The sequence below is a fragment of the Copadichromis virginalis genome, linkage group LG14 (assembly GCF_057382275.1).
Source record: "Copadichromis virginalis isolate Kocher_CV1m ecotype Utaka linkage group LG14, C_Virginalis_male_GT1.1, whole genome shotgun sequence".
NCBI lineage: Eukaryota > Metazoa > Chordata > Actinopteri > Cichliformes > Cichlidae > Copadichromis > Copadichromis virginalis.
The window spans coordinates 8612700-8632043 of record NC_140631.1 but is presented as its reverse complement, the minus strand read 5'-3'; the positions used below and the strand labels follow the sequence as shown (position 1 = coordinate 8632043).

General features: G+C 41.2%; 1 protein-coding gene across 7 annotated transcripts in view; it reads left to right on the top strand.

Moving 5' to 3' along the window:
• The window catches only part of LOC146693364 (eukaryotic translation initiation factor 4 gamma 1-like), a 37694-nt gene extending 25807 nt beyond the window's left edge, over window positions 1-11887 (top strand). For 4 of the 7 annotated variants that reach the window (XM_085479193.1, XM_085479192.1, XM_085479190.1 and 1 more), the window contains 21 exons: window positions 26-114; window positions 337-529; window positions 644-777; window positions 894-1019; window positions 1107-1517; window positions 2317-2463; window positions 2601-2837; window positions 2954-3058; window positions 4770-5096; window positions 5195-5306; window positions 5409-5520; window positions 5632-5873; window positions 7141-7268; window positions 7592-7764; window positions 8056-8181; window positions 8287-8368; window positions 8498-8596; window positions 9169-9303; window positions 9518-9596; window positions 9818-9958; window positions 10119-11887. In XM_085479193.1, coding sequence (XP_085335319.1) covers window positions 26-114; window positions 337-529; window positions 644-777; window positions 894-1019; window positions 1107-1517; window positions 2317-2463; window positions 2601-2837; window positions 2954-3058; window positions 4770-5096; window positions 5195-5306; window positions 5409-5520; window positions 5632-5873; window positions 7141-7268; window positions 7592-7764; window positions 8056-8181; window positions 8287-8368; window positions 8498-8596; window positions 9169-9303; window positions 9518-9596; window positions 9818-9958; window positions 10119-10300 — 3380 coding nt within the window. In that variant the 3' untranslated portion in view covers window positions 10301-11887. Of the gene's footprint in view, window positions 1-25; window positions 115-336; window positions 530-643; window positions 778-893; window positions 1518-2316; window positions 2464-2600; window positions 2838-2953; window positions 3059-4769; window positions 5097-5194; window positions 5307-5408; window positions 5521-5631; window positions 5874-7140; window positions 7269-7591; window positions 7765-8055; window positions 8182-8286; window positions 8369-8497; window positions 8597-9168; window positions 9304-9517; window positions 9597-9817; window positions 9959-10118 lie in introns of all 7 variants that reach the window. The other 3 variants (XM_085479187.1, XM_085479189.1, XM_085479191.1) reach the window with 2 other exon arrangements.
• The last annotated feature ends 7457 nt before the right edge of the window (window positions 11888-19344 follow it).

The following is a 19344-nucleotide window of genomic DNA, read 5'->3' as shown; positions in this document are numbered from 1 at the left end:
AGGCTGCCTGTCTTTCTTTCTCTAGCTGCTGTGTCTGTGCCAAAGAAAAAAAGAAAAATGAAGGATCTAAACAAAAAGGAGGCTGTGGGAGACCTCCTGGATGCCTTTAAGGAGGTATCTGATCGATGATGTATTTGTTCATTCATTCTCATACTTTTCTTGCCTGTTGTAACTAATCTGAAATTACTCCATACCCACTGAAGCTGAAAAAGAAACTAGTCATCAACCCTTTCCAGGGACATAAGACGAACTGCAGTTGCTGATTTCTACTGTAATGTCTTAATGAAGCTCATATTTACGAGCTTCCTAAATTCCAAACTGATTTTTCTGACTAAGCAGCAAAAGGTGGTTGCACCAGAGCCTGAGCCAGTCCCAGCACCAGAGCCCCAGCCCCCTGCCACTGCTCCTCCTGCCCAAGAGGAGGCAGACTTAACCTGGGAGGACAAGGAGGACAAGCTGGATGCTGAGAATATTCAGCCGGATCCTCTCAAGCCGACTGCCACTGACAAGAAGTATCAGTACAAAGAGGGTGGGTGTCTGAAACTTGACAGAATTTATTCATTGAGTGGTCTACCTTCCTCCTCTCATATGTTGTGAAATGTCTTTTAACAAGAAGACATCTTCTATTTTCTGTTTGTTTCAGAACAATGGATGCCAATAAACACAGAAGAGAAGAAGAAATATGACCGTGAGTTTCTTCTGGGATTCCAGTTCATCTCAGCCAGTATGAACAAACCTGAGGGCCTACCAGCCATCAGTGATGTTGTCCTGGACAAGGTGCAAAGACTTACCCTAAAGTCTAGTCTAAGTGAAATAAGACTAAAAAAACATGTCTAGATCACATAGTAGTGGAAATTGTAATTAAGTTCCCATCCTGCTTTCTGTCTTTTCAGGCTAATAAAACACCTCTGCGACAACTCGACCCCAGTCGCCTTCCAGGAATGAACTGCGGCCCTGACTTCACGCCCTCCTTTGCCAACCTTGGCAGGCCCAGCATGGGAGGAGGAAGCAGAGGACCAGTGAGTTCAATTTTTTTTTGTGTAACTGAGCACTTTCCAATTGAATTATTACTTCAATTAAATCATGTTTTGATGTTTCCCTTACAGTCTCCGGGTATGGGCATGGGGATTGGCGGACCACGTCGCTCTCAACAAATGCCGAGGAAAGAACTGAGGAAAATCATCAGCAGCATGCCACTCAGTGATGAGGTGCAGCTGAACAAAGCAGAGAAGGCGTGGAAGTCTTCAGTGAAGAAAAGCCCTCGCAGCCGTGGGGCAGAGGAGGTAGACGAGAGTGAACCAGAGCAGATCAAGACCCAGGAGCTGTTTAAACGGGTGCGCAGCATCCTCAATAAACTGACCCCCCAAAAGTTTCAGCAGCTCATGAAACAAGTAACAGAACTGACCATTGACACAGAAGAGCGGTTGAAAGGAGTCATAGACCTCACCTTTGAAAAGGCCATCTCTGAACCAGACTTCTCTGTGGCCTATGCCAACATGTGCCGCTGCCTTATGGGGGTAAGTGATGACTCACCCAATATAGATGCTTGAATATTTACAATGGAAGTGTTGTTGTTTAGATGTTTAACTTATGCAGCAGAGTAGGGGTGGGCGGTATAAGCGGTATACGGTAGAAACTACCGCGAGATTTGTCGATATGTCAAGTCTGACTTTTCTCCTCTAATATCAGCACTTATGTGCCAGTATTGTCTGGGTGATGACACCTAACATTCAAGAGAATACTGCAGCAGTGGCTTCCTGTGCCTTATTGAAATAAATAAAAGTGACTGTGAGACAATGTTTAAGCAGTGAGCGAAGCGACCATTGCTGTGGGTCTTGGGGGTATTGTAGGGCACCATTTTTTTTTTTTTTTTTTTTTTTTTTTAAATTGAACTTCTGAAGTGAGATAACTGTAATGTATATTTTTTATGTGTGTGTGTGTGTGTGTGTGTGTGTGTGTGTGTGTGTGTGTGTGTGTGTGTGTGTGTGTGCGCGCATGTATATATGTTTTTTGTTGTTTTAAATAACATTGTTCGATCTGAAATGTAGTTGTTGGCAATGCAGGAAGCCCGAACTCCACCACAAAAGTGACATCATGGTTTGTAATAGATTGACACTGGGGTTGGCAGATGCAACAATGCTTTTGCAGTGGTGTCAATCCTCGTACTGCTAGTTTACAAATGTCTTTGAGTCTCCAGTGATGAACTCAAATTAGTGATGGGATTGAGGGACTGAGGAGCCACTGCAACACTGAGCTTGCACCCTGTCTTCTTTTGCCATTTACTTAACTTGTGTTTTCTTTCTCTGCTTTTTTCAGCTTAGAGTCGAAATTCCAGATAAACCAGGAGCCACTGTAAATTTTCGTAAGCTGCTGCTAAATCGATGCCAGAAGGAGTTTGAGAAGGATAAGGATGATGATGAGATTTTCGAGAAGAAGCAGAAAGAGCTGGAAGCTGCATCCGTGGTATGTATGCTGCATTGTGAAGTATTATTTGCACAAAGGAAGTCATGTGTCAAGTCAATAGTTAAACATCTGAAAGGTTTCAGAGATCCATCTAACTGTACTTGTTTTGAATGCCTTTTTTTGTGTTTGTTTCCCAGGAGGAGGAGAAGCAGCGGCTCCTTGAGGAGTTAGAAGAGTTTAAGGACAAGGCCAGGAGGAGGTCTCTAGGTAATATCAAGTTCATTGGTGAGCTGTTCAAGCTGAAAATGCTCACAGAGGTCATCATGCACGACTGCATTGTCAAGCTGCTCAAAAACCATGACGAGGAGTCTCTGGAGTGCCTGTGCAGACTATTGTCCACCATTGGCAAGGACCTTGACTTTGAGAAGGCCAAGGTACAAAACACACACATGTTGGAGAAAGATGACCGAGATGCATACAAACCAAGATTCTATAATTTTGACTGATAAACACAAAATGCACTTAACCTAACTATTGTGTCCCACTTCAGCCTCGTATGGACCAATACTTCAATCAGATGGAGAAAATAATAAAGGAGAGGAAGACCACCTCCAGGATCCGTTTCATGTTGCAGGATGTGCTGGACCTTCGACGGGTAAATAACAAAGTCGCATATGGACTCAATGAGCTGTTTGCATATATAATTTGGAGCTTAAGCCTTTTCCCCAACTAAATCTCTCTGGTTGTAGAGTCGTTGTTTTAAAAAAATGCTTATTTATAACATTTTATGATTTGAGTAGACCAAAAATAAGATCTAGCTTTTTAAAGCCTGACCCACTATGCAACACTTGAGATTTTACAGGCACTTTTATTAAATCAGATAAAATGATAGAAAATGCGATTTCATATATCATATTTAAATCTGTTGGGTTCCCAATTAGGAGCTGCTGCATGTTTCAGGAAACTAACAGTTCAAAATAAACATTTTTTCCACTCAGTTGTGGGAAATCTGTAGCATGTGGTTGTGATCAGAAAGAAAACTAAAGTCATTCAAATCAGTATTGGTTTGTTTGCACTCTTATACAGAACATTTCAGTAGCTTTACATGCTGTCAGACTGTCTTTGTGATGGGGAAATGAAGATTTTACACTCCACCAGACACTGACAAAAGCAGTAACTTTATCTGGGAAAACCCAGGAGGTGTTTACTTAGTGCTGCCTTCATTGCCTGCTTACTTTGTAATTGTGTGTTGTTGTTTTGTTTGGTTCTTGTTAGCATAAATTCATTAAAATGCAAAATTCACACAAATTTGGCAGCAATTTCTCTTCAGCTTTAAAGAAACCACTTTTAACATTCTGGGGGCTCACTCAATGATCACTTGTGCTGTCACACAAGGACTTTAGACATTAACTTAGTAGTGTGTGTGTGTGTGTGTGTGTGTGTGTGTGTGTGTGTGTGTTGAGGACTATGTTTTCACTAAGGTGATTATATTTCTGTGAATTGTGCAATCGTGTTAATGCGATGAGTTTTACGCATAACTCATCCATTATTGTTGCATATGGTCTGTGACCCTGCATGGTGCTGTCCACAGCCCAGAGACACCCACACTGGTCCTTCAGCTCTGGCCAGTGTGAGGCTCATACATGGGCTAAGAAAACAAGTCTTCTTCAGCTCATTAATGCAGGGCAGCTCCTAAACACAGAGCTACTCTGTGCCATTGGCTGAGACAACAAACAGCAGCATGTTCATTCATCCATTCATCTTCTCTCAATTGAAGTAACAGGATTTGAGTGATCCTATGTTATGTCATCATGTGTGCCTCATAATTTTCCTGTCACCCCTTCCCCCCCAATTTATCTCAATTACGTGCAACTTTCTGAAGCCAGTTAAGTCTGGTGGTATTGAAGCTTCTTTCTTTTGAAGGAATGTTGCAGTCCTTTAGTTAGGCTTCCAGTCCCTCCCACAACGTCCTACAAAACCTGCTGTTTTCAGTGTTTTTCAAGCTGGAATCTGCTGCTCTGTGTCAGTGTAGTGGCCCAGTTTAATTGAAGCACATACTGCATGTTTTATTTCCTTTCAAGACAAAAACAGAAACGCGACTGGAATGATTATCTCACTCTCTCTCGCTGTCTTGTTCTGTGAACACTGTAGTTATAAAGAGGACTGATTTAGAGACACTCATCAAAATGACAAGGGTACATAAGCTCTGCTTTGTGTTCATTCATACAATGGTGACATGGACAGAAAAAGAATACATTTTCAAAGTCATCCTCGTTTTTTTGTGTGTGTGTGTGTGTGTGTGTGTGTGTGTGTTTGTTGTTGTTTCCCCCGATCATTCTCACAATTCTGTCTTGTACTTGTTCCAGAATAACTGGGTGCCCCGGCGAGGCGATCAGGGTCCCAAGACCATCGACCAGATCCACAAAGATGCTGAGCTGGAGGAACACAGGGAGCAGATGAAGGTGCAGCAAGCCCTCATCTCTAAGAAGGAATCCAGTGGAGGCTCAGGAGGCAGGATGGGTGGAGGCCGTCGGGGCCCTCACTCTCCAGGTCGTCGAGGCCCTCATTCTCCAGGCCGTAGGGGAACCCACTCCCCAGGGCGTGGTGCCTCTCCCCAGGATGACGGCTGGAACACAGTGCCCATCTCTAAAAACAGACCTATTGACACCTCTCGCCTTAGCAAAATCACTAAGGTAAGAGAGGGAGGGGGTTTCTTCTCACACACAATGTGAGCACATTTTGACAATCAATTGAAAATATCAGACTTCTAATGACAGCCTTTTCTTCTCAGACTCCTGTTCTTGACTTCAACAATCAGCTGCTTGCCCCAGGAGGTAAAGGCACATGGGGCAGCTGGGGTAAGGGCAGTAGCGGTGGCACAAGTGCCAAGCCTGCAGATTCTGGTAGGTTTTTTCCACAAATGTGTTTATATATCAAAGAATTATCTATTTGTGGTAATCAGAACTGAAGTTTAATTTGTATCGTGTGCCTGTTTTAATCCCCAGGCTCAGAGACGGGTAGCCGACCAGCCACCAGCACGCTCAACAGGTTCTCAGCCCTGCAGCAGCCTTTGTCCTCAGGCTCTTCAGTAGACACAGATAAGAGAATTCCTCAGAGGTGAGCAAAGGGACACAATTCTCATTACCAGCTCAAACCTTTCAGTATTCATAGTGTGAGTGTGTAGAGATGTATTTTACAATTGTACGACTTCTTTTCTGAACTCTACAGAAACAGCTTGAGTCGAGAACGAAGTGATCGCTTCGACCGCTCAGATCGTGGCAGCGACCGCTTCGAGCGACGAGACGACCGTGATCGAAACCAGCTCCAGGTCACTAAACGCAGTTTCAGTCGGGAGAAGGAGGAGCGGAGTCGGGACAGAGAGCAGCGTGGCCCTGCTGATCCAGTCCGCCGTGTGGCGAGCATGACGGATGACCGAGACAGCAGAGAACGGGCCAGAAGCAGAGAGAATGGTAGCCTGCCTGAGATAACTTAAGCATTATAATATTAAATATTTAAAACTTAAATTAAAAAATATTTCACAATACTAAATAAAGAAATCAGACAGCAGGAGACCAGACTTGAAAAAAATAGTCCTTTTCAGATACCTGGGCTCATCATCACACCATTTTAAACTTCTTTCTGCAAAAGTTAGGGGTCCATGCCCCTAGATTAACTTTTTTTTTTTTATGAATGAAAAAATGACATCCATGATGTAGTTAGTGTTTCTAGAGATGTTGTTTGCAGGACATGTACAGAGTACTCATAGCTCTGGGTATGAGCACAGTGGCCTTCATTTACTAATATGTGCGTGTAAACGTTCTTATTTATGACATGGGCCAATTTTGCTCTTACCGCCAGTGAAGCAGACTCGCTCTAAATTAACCAGAAAAGCATTGTTGCTTCTGCCAACCAAAAACAGTAATCACTTGCACCACTGAGGCAAAAAAGAAGGAGATAGTCAGACTGGAGAAACTTTAAAAAAGCGGTTGGGTCCAAGGAGGGAGCCAGCAAGTGTTTCCATGGGAGTGATAACAGTTTAAAAATAAAGTCTGAAATAATGACGTTTTTCAATATTGTTTCTTCTGAGAAACTCGCTATGGGTCAAGTTTTTAAAAAGTTTGTAATCAAAGTTTATTTCTTTATTTGAGACCACAAGGAAAAGAACAGGTGGAAGATGACGAACAGCACATCTGTCAGCCCAAATGAAAAAAATTGCTGCAAGGGCAGGGGGGAAAAAATCCAGATTTCCCAGCATCTGTGGGACAGTGCCAGTAAATTAAACTGCAATTAATGGTATCCAGCTTGCTTGATGTTTTTTATTATGAAATATGAGATCAGTTAAAAAAGGTCTGTTTCAGAGGACGAGATAGATGGTGATGATTTTTTTTTTTTTTTTTTTTTTGAAATCATACAGAGCTACTGCACTCTAAGAATAACAATCTGCATTTTAAAAGTCGCATAATGACTTCTGCAGCTCTTTTTGTCATCAGTGCACGATTCTCTGAAAGCTTCAAATAATCAGATTTTTTTGTTGTTGTTGTTAGGGGGGGAAAAATCAACTCCACCCCAAACATAAAAATGTTGGCCGGACTGCTGTGCTCCTCATTATTCAGTTGACTTCAGTTTGAAGATTTACAAGAAGATAACTGTGGAAACAATGTTTCTGTTTGTTTTTTTTCCCTTCATGTAGCTTAAAATCTGATTTGCTGTTCTTTCTTTTTGTTGTTCTGTGAACAGCGAAGAGGGAGAAAGCTGCCACCCCTCCACCTCCCCAGACCCCCACCAAGCCTGCCTTGACCGAGGAGGAGTTGGAAAAGAAGTCCACAGCCATCATTGAGGAGTACCTCCATATCAACGACATGAAGGTACATACTGATGCTGCTTTTTAAACACACACACACACACAGCAAGGACACCTAAAATTAAATACAAAAAACAACAACTACCTTTTACCTTTGCTTATGTGAAATGTATTCACAAAGTGCTTTTGTGGGCCAATTAAAGCACTTTATAATTAATGCTGCTCTAATAGTCTTCTTATTCACAGTGAGGGTTTCAGTGTATTTCCATCATCTAAAGTCTGCATTGTTGACACCTGAACATCTATTTATTACACTTAAAGCCATGAGAGGATAAAAGAGGAGCTTATGATTCACTGCTGTCTTTCTGTCCTTGTCTGTCCCCACAGGAGGCTCTGCAGTGCGTGCAGGAGATAAATAGCACTCAGCTGCTGTTTGTGTTTGTACGAAACGGGCTGGAGTCAACACTGGAGCGCAGCACGATCGCCAGGGAGCATATGGGCCTGCTGCTGCACCAGCTCATTAAGACCGGCATCCTACCAAAGGAGCAGTACTACAAAGGGTGAGTACAGAACCCCCAGGGAGGTGCTGGGTTAACCGGTAAAGTTTGGACCAGCAGGACTCCACATTACCAGCGGCCCGCAGGGAAACGTCAGGCTTGTGAATATTTTTCAGCATTTCATGATCTTAAAACCCCCTGCCTGGCCAAAAAGCAGTGAGTTTCCATATGTTGCTACCAGCATGGTGTGATGCTGCTTAATAATTCCATCTACTGAGTCAAGTTGGGCTTGTTCTTGTATTTCTTAACCCTTGAATAATCTTTGATGTCCGTGTACTGTGCTTCTTTTTTCAGGCTTAAGGAAATCCTGGAGGTGGCAGAAGACATGGCGATAGACATCCCCCATATCTGGCTCTACCTGGCTGAGCTAATCACTCCCATGCTTCAAGAGGGAGGCATCCCCATGGGAGAACTTCTCAGGTTTGTTATAGTACTTGCTAAGTCTCTCAACACTTCAGATAAGGAATAAATGGGATATTTCTATTTGTTGATGGTTAATTCATTGGTTGCCTGATGTATCTTCAGGGATGTCTCAAAGCCTTTGATCCCTCTGGGCAAAGCTGGAGTCCTGCTGGTTCACATCCTCACTTTACTCTGCAAAGGAATGGTAAGAGCTGATCATTATTATGTCATATTGTGTTTTTGAAAAGCTAGCATATATACATAAACTTTTGTCCCAGAAAAAAACAAGATTAAGATCTATTCATGTGTACAAACATCTCTTTCCTCCCATCAGAGCCATAAAAAGGCAGGTACAATGTGGAGGGAGGCAGGCCTGCAGTGGAAGGACTTCCTCCCTGAGGATGTAGACGTCAACAAGTTTGTGACAGAAAAGGTGAGGGTTCACTCACTGCCTTCATCATTAACAGCCTTCTGTCTGTGGTTATCCTCGATGTAATTCAACACTGCGAAGGAAAAAAGCAAGAATCTAAAGCTCAGGTCTTAACTGAGGAGTCTGATTACTAAACATCTGGACGTGACTTTGTGTTCACAGTTAAAGAAAACCTCCACAGGGTTATCATGCTTCAATTCTTTTAATCTATCTTGAACTAGTGTTACATAATTCTGTTTTTTTGAGCGTATTAAGGATGTCAGCATTGTCCATCATACAGATCCAAGTGAGAAAAAAAGTATCTTAGCACTGTAATGACAGATGCTGAAGAAATGCAGAAATGTTAGGTATCATCATTGTTTATGTGATCTTAAAATACCACACATGGATCTTAAATGAGTTCCATTAATAATAGTAGTATAATAGTCTAATCCTCCAGTCCAATATGCAGTGTTACAATCCTCTCATCACATTTAATGTAATGCAGGATAAAAGGAAGAAATATTCTCATAGCATGTGATGTGACAAACGTTGTGAAAAATGACCATGATGCCCCTCTCTCTCTCTCTCTGTAGAATGTGGAGTTTACACTGGGCGATGAGTCGGAGAAGGACAAGAAGAAGGAGCTCAGCGCTGCAGATCTGACCAGACAGCTGGACAGACTGATCCAGGACAGGGCTGACAACCAGAGGATCTTTGACTGGATTGAGGTTTGTTTCAGATCCACTCATGTGGGTTCTGACTTTTAGAACCTGAAAATGTGTCATCGTTAGTTTCTCAACAAAGCAACTTTCGTAACCGCAGCACTGACAGAGCTGATTCAGACAGGTCGTCGTATTTTGGATGGTGTTTTCCAGTTTTGTGCACACGTAAATAAACGTGATCTTTTTTTTTTTTTTTTTTTTTTTTTTTTTTTTTTTGTAGGCCAACCTGGATGAGCAGCAGACCTCCTCCAACATGTTTGTCAGAGCGCTGATGACCTGCATTTGCCAGTCAGCAATTTGTGAGTCATTCTGCACTCTTCACATTAAACACTATTAACACTAGCCTAAGTAGACTAGTAGACTTCCTGGTCCACTTCAGTTCTGATGGGCTTTAAGTCCTCTTACCATATTACTGAACTTTGGGACCTTTTACTGCTGCTACTCAGTGTGTGAAAATATCCCAGGCTAGAGGGTGTAGTCCGAGTGAAATGTGAACATTCTTGAAACTTTTCCTACACAGGTGAGAATCCCTACAAGGTTGACAGCGAGCAGATCAAACGGAGGGCGAAGCTCCTGCAGAAATACCTGAAGGACGAACAGAAGGAACTACAGGCTCTGTATGCTCTGCAGGCCCTCATGTTGCAGATGGAGCAGCCTGCCAGTAAGTAGCTCATTCAGGCTCAGGTTGTCCTTTGTCACTGCTTTGAAATTCAGATTTCTGCTTCTCTTCATGCTACAACTTAAAAGATTAAGAAAGTGATCAGCATCATTTCCTCATTTCTCACCATTTTCCTCATTTCCTTTCTCTCCTCACTCATCAGATCTGCTGCGAATGTTCTTCGACACACTCTACGATGAAGACGTGATCAAAGAGGAGGCCTTCTACAAGTGGGAGTCCAGCAAAGACCCCGCCGAACAGCAGGGGAAGGGCGTGGCCTTGAAGTCTGTCACTGCCTTCTTCACGTGGCTCCGCGAAGCCGAGGATGAATCCGATAACAGCTAGGGGCTGCTGGGAGAATCGATGAGAGTTCTGGGCAAACCCATGGGGAGAGCGAATGTTCTGTTGATGATTCACAAGAGGCTGAATCAGCAAAATCCTTCTGCATAAACAGAAAAAAAAATAAAGAAAAAAAACTTCTTCAACTGGGAGAGATTGTATTATGGATCGAACATTCGATCCTTTTTTTTTTTCTTGTTTGTTTTCAGTTTCTTGTTTTTCTTCTGTGCAACCGAATGTCTTTTTTGAAACAAACACAGGATTAACTAAAGAGATGAATAGATTTGAGAGAAAGAGAGAGAGAATGCTGAGAAGAGTTGAAAGCTGTAGGAATGCTCTGATGCTGTTTCCTTCAGTATTTTTATTTTTTGGGTTGTTTTCAGAAAGCTTTTTGTGGCCACGGCAAAACTGCTCAAGACATTTTGCTTAAAGACAGAAAATATAACAGAAGACTTTAAAAGGCTGTTCACATCTATATTTTTGATGAATTCACCCTTTATCATGTGGACATGACAGATGTCATGCTACATGTCCGCCGTTTGGATCTACATGACGTGCTTATGTAGAGCTTTTTGTTTCCCTTTTCAAAGTGTTGGATGATTAAGGGTGGTTTGTTTCATTTTTTTTGGTTTTTTTGTTTGTTTTTTTTGTTTGTTTTTTGTAAGAAAAATTGAAAACTACAAAGAAAAGAGCCATCTAAGAGACATTTCAGTCATGAGTGAATGCAACGGTTGTGGACTTTCTGAGGACGTTGTCACTGAGGAGAGGGGCAATGAACATTGACCATTTTGCTGCTTGCAGGGGTGGCAGCGATGCTACCCTTTAAAACCCCAGCCCAACTCAATCCCACCACCCCAACCTCTAATGTGTCTGTTTCACTTGTTTCCTGCGCTTCAAAAACGAACTGTGGACCGAGAGAGGGAGAGCAAGAGCGAGGGATCATGGTTTCACCCTCGTTCAAAGCCGGTTGGTGTTTTTGTTTTTTGGTTGTTTTTTTTTTAAACTTGAAAAAGTATACAGACAAAAATCCACTTTAATGACAAAGGACTTTTAAGAAAAGTTTAACAGTACGAATCCTAAGGCCTTTCTTTGCTTCCATGAGTGGAAATGCATTTCAGGAGAGTTCTGTAAATATACGATGAATAGTTTTCTTTTAAAGAAAGTATGCTAATGTAACCCCTATTTCCCCTGCTCCTCTGAAACAATGTGGCAGTCTTTCCCCCCGTATTTATATTTTTCTCTCCTCAGCTGGCAGAAGGTGCTTGTGATATCCAACCCCAGTCATTGATTACAGTTTAATTGAATAATTGTAAATACTTTTCTGCTTTACTTTATTAAAAAAGATATTTAATTAAAGAAAATAATTGCCTCTTTTCACATCCAGAACTGGAAGAGATAATAAAGATGGTTGCAAATAAAAAGGAAAATGCAAATGCTTGTGGTTTTGTGACCGGAGGCGGCAGCAAGGCCGGTGCTGTTTTGCCACTTTGATGAAATGAAATGTAGTGGTTGATGTTTGATTTTTTTTTTTTTTTTTAAATAAGTATCTTTCAGGTTAAAAAATAAATCGGAGGGCTTTATTATAGACACTTATCTCCTGAGTTTGAGCTTCATTATGAGACACGAGTCATGAATCAGAAACATGAGAAAACTAAAAACTTTGGAATGAATAGGTTTTTAGCCGGGGGAGGTGGTGGCATGGCCAGGGCTGCTTTCCCGCTTTGATCCTGTGATTGGAACATTCCTCGGTGACTGCAGATTTGTTGACTGTGAGTGTGAATCACCCCAAAGGTGACTGGTGGCCTTTTGGGTGCACTGAACTTGTTATCATTGTTCAAGAAGTCAGTTTGAGGTTTGTGACATGTCATATTATCCTGCTAGAGGCAGCCATCGTTCTGCTCTTCTGCATACCTTTGTTGCATCCATCCGTCCATTTTCTTCCGCCTATTTGATTCTGGACTGCTGGAGCCTATCTCAGCTGTTATAGGGCGAGAGGCAGGGTACACCCTAGACAAGTCGGCAGTCTGCTAAAGAGCTAACACATAATAGCCCTTCACACATAACCAGTTAACCTAATCACACTAACTGCATGTCTCTGGACTGTAGGAGGAAGCCAAAGAACCCACGCAGACAGGGAGACCCTGGCCAGGTCATAGATTCAAACCCAGGCTGCTCTTGCTGTGATGCTAACCAGTGTTATTTGCTCAATCCCAGCAGATCACCAGTTTCTGAAATACTCAGACCAGCCTGTCTGGGACCAACAACTCTAGTTCAAAGTCTCTGAAATCACCTTCCTTCCTTACTCTGGTGCTTGGTTTGAATTTTAACAAGTTGTCTTTAACATGTTTACATGACTAAATACAATAAGTCATGTGATTGACTGATTAGATATTTGCATTAAGGAGCAGTTGAAGAGGTTTACTTGTTTAAAAAGTGGCTTTGGAATTCAAGTTAAACCTGATTTTTATTTTCCTATACACAAAAAACCTGAAGATTACAGGACAAATCTCACAGAGCAAACGAAAACATCTGCTTGAAGTTGGCAGTGGTGGACACAGGCCTTTCTAAAAATAAAAAATTCACAGCAGAAATATCTCTTCATTAATGTCTCCCACAGCAAATCGCATTGACTACTTCAGTTCAGACAGGTGAGCTGTTACCTGTTTTCTCGAGTGTAATGAGAGTTGATCCACTGACTGACCTTCAGTGTATGACTCCATTTCAATAATGGTTTTCAGGATGTGGCATCTCTAGTAATTAAAGTATCAAAATGAGGCAGTCATGTTACGATACATCAAAGCCATGAGAAACTGTCATTTCTGAGTGGCCCGTGTCTGACAGGTGGTCTCACTTTAGCAGACCGCCATGTAATCCATGTCTGAGAAGAGCTTTACTTTGATAGTACAGTGAAACGGCACATCAAACAAGTCATTTTTTTCTTTTTTTGTCAAGTAATGAAATTCATTGCTTTATCGTTTTTTTTTCCCTCCCTATGTTTTACATTGTTTAATTATTAAGCAGCGGCTGCAGATGTGGCCTGACCCACTAACTGATGGAGCTCATATAAACCTGAAATATGACCTAGAGGTAATCATTTAACAGCTAGCCTCTAAACTCCAGGGATACCTGCTGACATGTATCAGGGGACAGATGTAACGTTACACATTGGTAACTCAGAGACAGAGTGTCACATGCAGTCTGCAGCTCAGAGAAATGCTGCTGTGGTCAGCAGGAGAAGTTATGTAACTAGAGGCCAGGACACAGGTTACAGAAACACCAAGGAGACATCTGTTCTGTCATTCCAGTGGGGGGGGGGGGGTTCACACTAAACTGAAAAGAGCTGGACTTCTTGGGGATCTCCGGAAAGTAGGGCTGGCCTGGATTAATTCACCAAGAAACACTAACACATTAAGTATAGAAGCATTAGAGCGGTTTTGAATTAGAATTTGAAATAATCAGCAGGAAACTCCAGGTCTAACAAATCAAGACAAAAAGCAGGTCCTGTGGTGGCCAATAGAGGCTGAAATAAGCAGAAATAAGCATGTTTCCAACCTGGTGCAAAAACATTATTGTTGTTATTGTTTTAAAATTAGGGCCATGGTTGCTGATCAACATGGTTAACTGCTACCTGCTAATCACTGCTAATTAGAATAAAACTGAACCTCTGGACTGTTGGTGCCTTTTGGAGCATTATTGGAAATATTTGAAAAAGAATGCTGCTTTCTACTGCCTAGTCCTTTACTTCGGTGTTTATTTGTATAGCAAAAAACATTACACATTACAAAGTGCTTCACAATTTCAGTTAAAGCCACACATAAAGATATGTATACATGTTACACCTTATTCCTACATACGCACAAATAGGTGTAAACTATGGCCCCAAATAATGGGGGACAGATTAAAGGAAAGCTAAACCATGAAAAGAGTTTTCAGAAGTTGGTTGAAACAAATGACAGATTCAGACGACCTGACAGGCTGAGGAAGGATGTTTCAAAGTTCAGGCGCTACCACCTCTAAGGTGCGATCACCTCTGGTTTTAAAATCAGAGCATGGAACAATTAAAAGATCTTGATCAGATGATCTGAGCAGTGGCTCTGCAATATAGGCAATATGTTAGTAATAGGATTTTAAAGTGGACTCTGAATTTCAATGAGATCTGGTGAAAGGAAGCAGGAACAGTTGTTGTTTGTGAGCGTCAGCCTTTCTGCTGTGTTCTGCACCAATCAGAGACAGGCTATAGAGGACTGAGAGAGGACTGTGAAAAGTGAGCTACAATAAGTATGTGTCTCTGTGTTGCATTGACTTGCTTACCATGCATGTATGTAATAACATTAGTACTTTATGCTCTCATGCAAATATGTTTACTTTTAGCTCCACAAAACCAACACGGGAGTGGCCAAAATGCACAGGCCAGAAACCACTGTGTGGTGTCATGGTGGCTGTTTCCATCTTTTATATACAGTCTATGTTATTATCTCAAACTGCAGTTGCACTTAGAATAGAGGTGGGCGTACCAAAGATCTGCAGGTAGAAATATTCACATTTGTTCAAATCATATTTCTGTGAGCTAAACATCATCACTAGCTAGACATTTCTTACAGAAGCTGACCCAACATCACATGATGTGGTGTCGAGATAAGCCAAACCTATTTTATTCACTTGTCTGATGGGCATCATTAATAATAATAATAAAATTTAAAAAAAATCTTTTTATCACTGATTGCAGTTGCAGTGAAAGCACACACTGTTTGACGATTTGTGACACAAAGTCTGTAGGAGCACTTTTTATTTTTCCCTTTACTTTTACTTTTACACATAACTGTATCAGGGTTGTGTCAAAAACTGTTAGGTACTCTAAACACCCCCCCGCACTTACAGCAAGGGGAAGTTATTATTCAATATCTCACATTCAGAGAACATGTTCACTTTGGATCTGTGATTCAGGTCCAAATACACACAGATCAGATTAGTTCTTCCGGTAAAGAGGAGGAAAAACAACCCCTGTTTTGTTTGCAAGAATCTGCTCTCTGCCTTTTTCATCATGTAATCCACAAGCTGTGACTGTTCCTGTGCTATATCCTGTGGGGTGTTTTTTTTTTTTTTTTTTTTTTTTGGGGGGGGGGGGGGGGGGGGGGGGGTTGTATATCATACTGTGAGAAAGCTGCCAGTTCAGTCTGTAACACTAATATGAGCTGCAGAGTGGAGTGAAGCCTTCTTTCCCCACCTCCCACCATCAGCCTGAAATAGAACGGTATGGTTGTGCTGGACCGCTCCTAAATGCAACTCGGGCCAACAGAGTGTGTAAGCTCAGCAAACTCTGCCTGTACAAATAAAGAAGCAGTGCTGTTCCCACATTCTTCCTCCTTTTTTATATTCATTTATATTCATTTAAGTCAGTGTGGTCTCTGTTCAGCAGCGCTTCACACAATCGACCTACAGCAGCACCTTTTGTAGGCTGTAAGTCGATCTGTATGTAACCACAGTGAGGCCTTAATTTTAAACCTGTATCATCTTATAACACGTGTTAGGAGAGCCGCCGTCTCCCTGCTGACACCACACCGCCTCACATAGGGAGGAGGGGGTCGTACCGCCTTATTTCCAGCCTCAGCTGCACGATCGCGCTCAGCTGGAACCGGTTTTCACATGACATTTCCACCACTGTTACACCATCATTCCTCACCATGTAATCCTTCCAAAGCATGTTTGTTCTGGGTACTGTGACTAGATAAAGTTGGACCAGAGGGAAAACCCTTAGACAGCATTACAAGGTATTTTTTCCACAGTGGGTCAGCACGTTTGAGGGTGCTGCTGACTGGATGGGACACACAGGCTTGAGTCAGTCATGTGAACCAGAGCTGTCTGCAGTTAAGACTTCCAAACACACATCAAAGTCAGGGGAAACGTGGGCGGTGACGCTTTGTATGGAGACGAGATCTTAGTCTGACATTCACTTGAGATTTTACATCTGAGTGATGCTGTATCTTAAATCCATCTGCTGTATATTTTCCTGTTTATCTGCAAATGGATTATAAATGAAGGTTTATAGGACACACTTGTATGCACATCTGTTGAATGTTTGAAATCTTACTAAGATTTTATCTTTCTTTTTGATGGAGGCAGGTAAACCCTGAAAAATATGGTTTTGGGGATATGAAGATAAACTGTATGTGGAATCAAGAGTCTAATAAGCAGATCTAAAGTGCTGATTTTCAAATAAACACCTGCAAAAAAGTGACATTAAAGATGATGTTTTTTATGTAAAGGGATTTTGTTACTTTTTTCTGTCTGCCCTTTTAATATCTACACTGAAACACAGCATTCGAATGCACAGGGAACACATTTGGATTTTTCCATGGCCTCATCCTGCTTTGACGTTTCATTTCAGATACTTTGCCATATATAGAAATCATGAGGATGTATTTAAATTGTCTTTTGAATGTTTGGACAAGTAAATATTAAGATAAATATGCAAAAATACAAAATCACTTGGAAAAGTACATTTAAGCCATGATAATTAGAATCAGAGGTTCCAGGGACTGCTAGTTAGAACCTTGCTATTCAAATATCCACCACAGTAAAGTGTGTGGTGTCATCATACAAAGATCTAAAGAGCTCCCTTGGGCCTTTTGTTTGGTGGGGGTGGTAGGGGGTCTGGCAAGGATTTTAAATTTAAAAAAATTACTAATTGCAGTGGAATATATCACTTGATTGCACACCACCATCATCATGGAGGGCAGATTTCCAGCAGCTTTGTTCAGCACAGCCTGCCCTGACAAATTCAGCCCAAGAGCAGAAGTCTCTGTGACCCCGAAACCCAGGCCCAGATGACTCTTGCTGCTGTTGCTGTCAGAGCAGACACATCAACAATCACAACACGGTTCCACAAATTTAAAATACGTGCCAGGAAAGTTCTGCAAAACTTAAACATATGGGGAAAACCAGCCCTTTACAGATAATGCCCTTTAATCAAAGGATTAAGATCTGTGTGGCTCAGACACAAGATGGCATTTCAGGAGAGGAACCATGGGTCACAGCACTGGATACTAAAAATGGCTTGAAAACTGAGGTTGAACCTGAAGTGGACCTTGTAAAAGGATAATGATCCTAAACGCTTTCACCAGAGAACAAATCCACCAGTGATTGGCTCAAAAACAAAAAGTAGAGCGCCAAAACCAGATTTGGAATGTCATTGGAATTTATGGAAATTTGAAGTCAGAAATATCACAGCTGAAGGAATTTTGCTGTGAAAAGTGAACATCAGAGAGGCTTAATAACAACACCAAATGCCTTTCATAAATCTTGCTAAAGGGGGCCATACTAGATCCTCATGCTTTTTGTACAATATACAATATTATATCTCATACTCTTCTTGAATAAATGCAAAAATTATTTTTCTTTCACTTGTCAAAATATGTAATAAATAAATTAATTTAAATTGAACTAAATTAAAATCTCTGATTTTAAATTGCCTTAAATTAAATTGCCCTGAAGTCTGGCAGTGAAATGAATTAAAATCTCTGATTTTAATTTAAAGTCTGAAGAGCGAGTTGCATTAAACTTCAGTAATAGTCACTATTGCATACACTAGAGGGCGCCATTACACCGTGTATATTCCCCACATTCACTATATTGAGTGACCATGCCAGCTTTTGCAAATCTCTCAAACACTAAAACTGTCTCCAAGCAGCAGATAACAAACAAACACACGTTTTAAAAATATAATAGAGAGCCAAAATCACTGTTGGATCGGTGCCATCTATACATTACAAATGCATTCATTTTGTTCCACTTATTTTGTTCCTAAATATTTTTTGAGTCTAGCTTTATCCTACAAATTGCTGCCATGACCCGTTTTCCCCCCACAGGTACCATTGGAGTTTAACTCAAACACATACACAACAGTAAACTAATGAGCTGACATCATATCGTCATGAATCATAGCTCCACAGCAGATGGTGGGTGTGTGCAACAGCCTGCTGTCCTGCTCACCGCAGAGACCCACAGCAGTGAGGACACAGTGTGGTCGCATCTCTCCACCACCGTCAGTGACAACATGTCAGCGTCTTGGACTCGCTGCACAGCGCACCGCATCAACCTATTCAGCTGTGACAGTTTGCTTTTCTCACAGAGGTGCTGTCAGTTTTTGCTGTCTCGATGAAGCAGAGGTTGGCCAAGGTCACAAAACAATGTTTTAATAATGTTTTACAAAAGTTACAAATATGAATTTCAGGAGTGTAAGTGGATGATATATATATATATATATATATATATATATATATATATATATATATATATATATATATATATATATATATATATATATATAAAACTGATTCAAGAAGAACAAAATGTGGAACACAAGCATTAAATTGCCCTGAAGTCTGGCAGTGAAATGAATTAAGCTACAATTAATCCAAACATACCAAATAAATGAGCACCTTGAAGCCCCTTATACCTGCATTCTTTTTAATGGCCAGCACCAGGTTTTATTTAAATATTGAATAGCTGAAAATTACCCTTGGCTTGATGGCTCTGTGACACCAGTAAACACCTTCCTGCTGACTAATTTGCTAAATTATGGTCATTTTTAGAATCTGGGAGGCCAAACAGCCAAAGTCTCAATCGCTGTGAGTACACTGACCTCTCAAAGTTCAGGTATTATTCAACTGTTTTACATGCATAGTAAACTACATAGCAGTGTGTGGGTTTAGCTAAAAGGGAAACAGTGAAGATGAGAGAGAAACTTTTTTTATGTAGCATTTAAAATGATTTAAGTTTGAATCCTAATATCATCACTGTTAATGTATTAGACTGATATTAGCATTATTTAGATTTACAGTTTTATGACCATTTAATAAAGCTTTCCTACCACAGCTTCATTTATTTTTGACCAATTAGGCCATAACTGCACAGGCTGGTAAATGTAGCGTTTTTAAAAAATGCATTTTGGCCTTTTGTCCAAACATAAATGGCATTTTAGCTCACTGAAAACAGAGCTTTTTAGAAAACGTCCTCCAGCATCAAGATGTTCAGTTTCTGCGTTTACATGT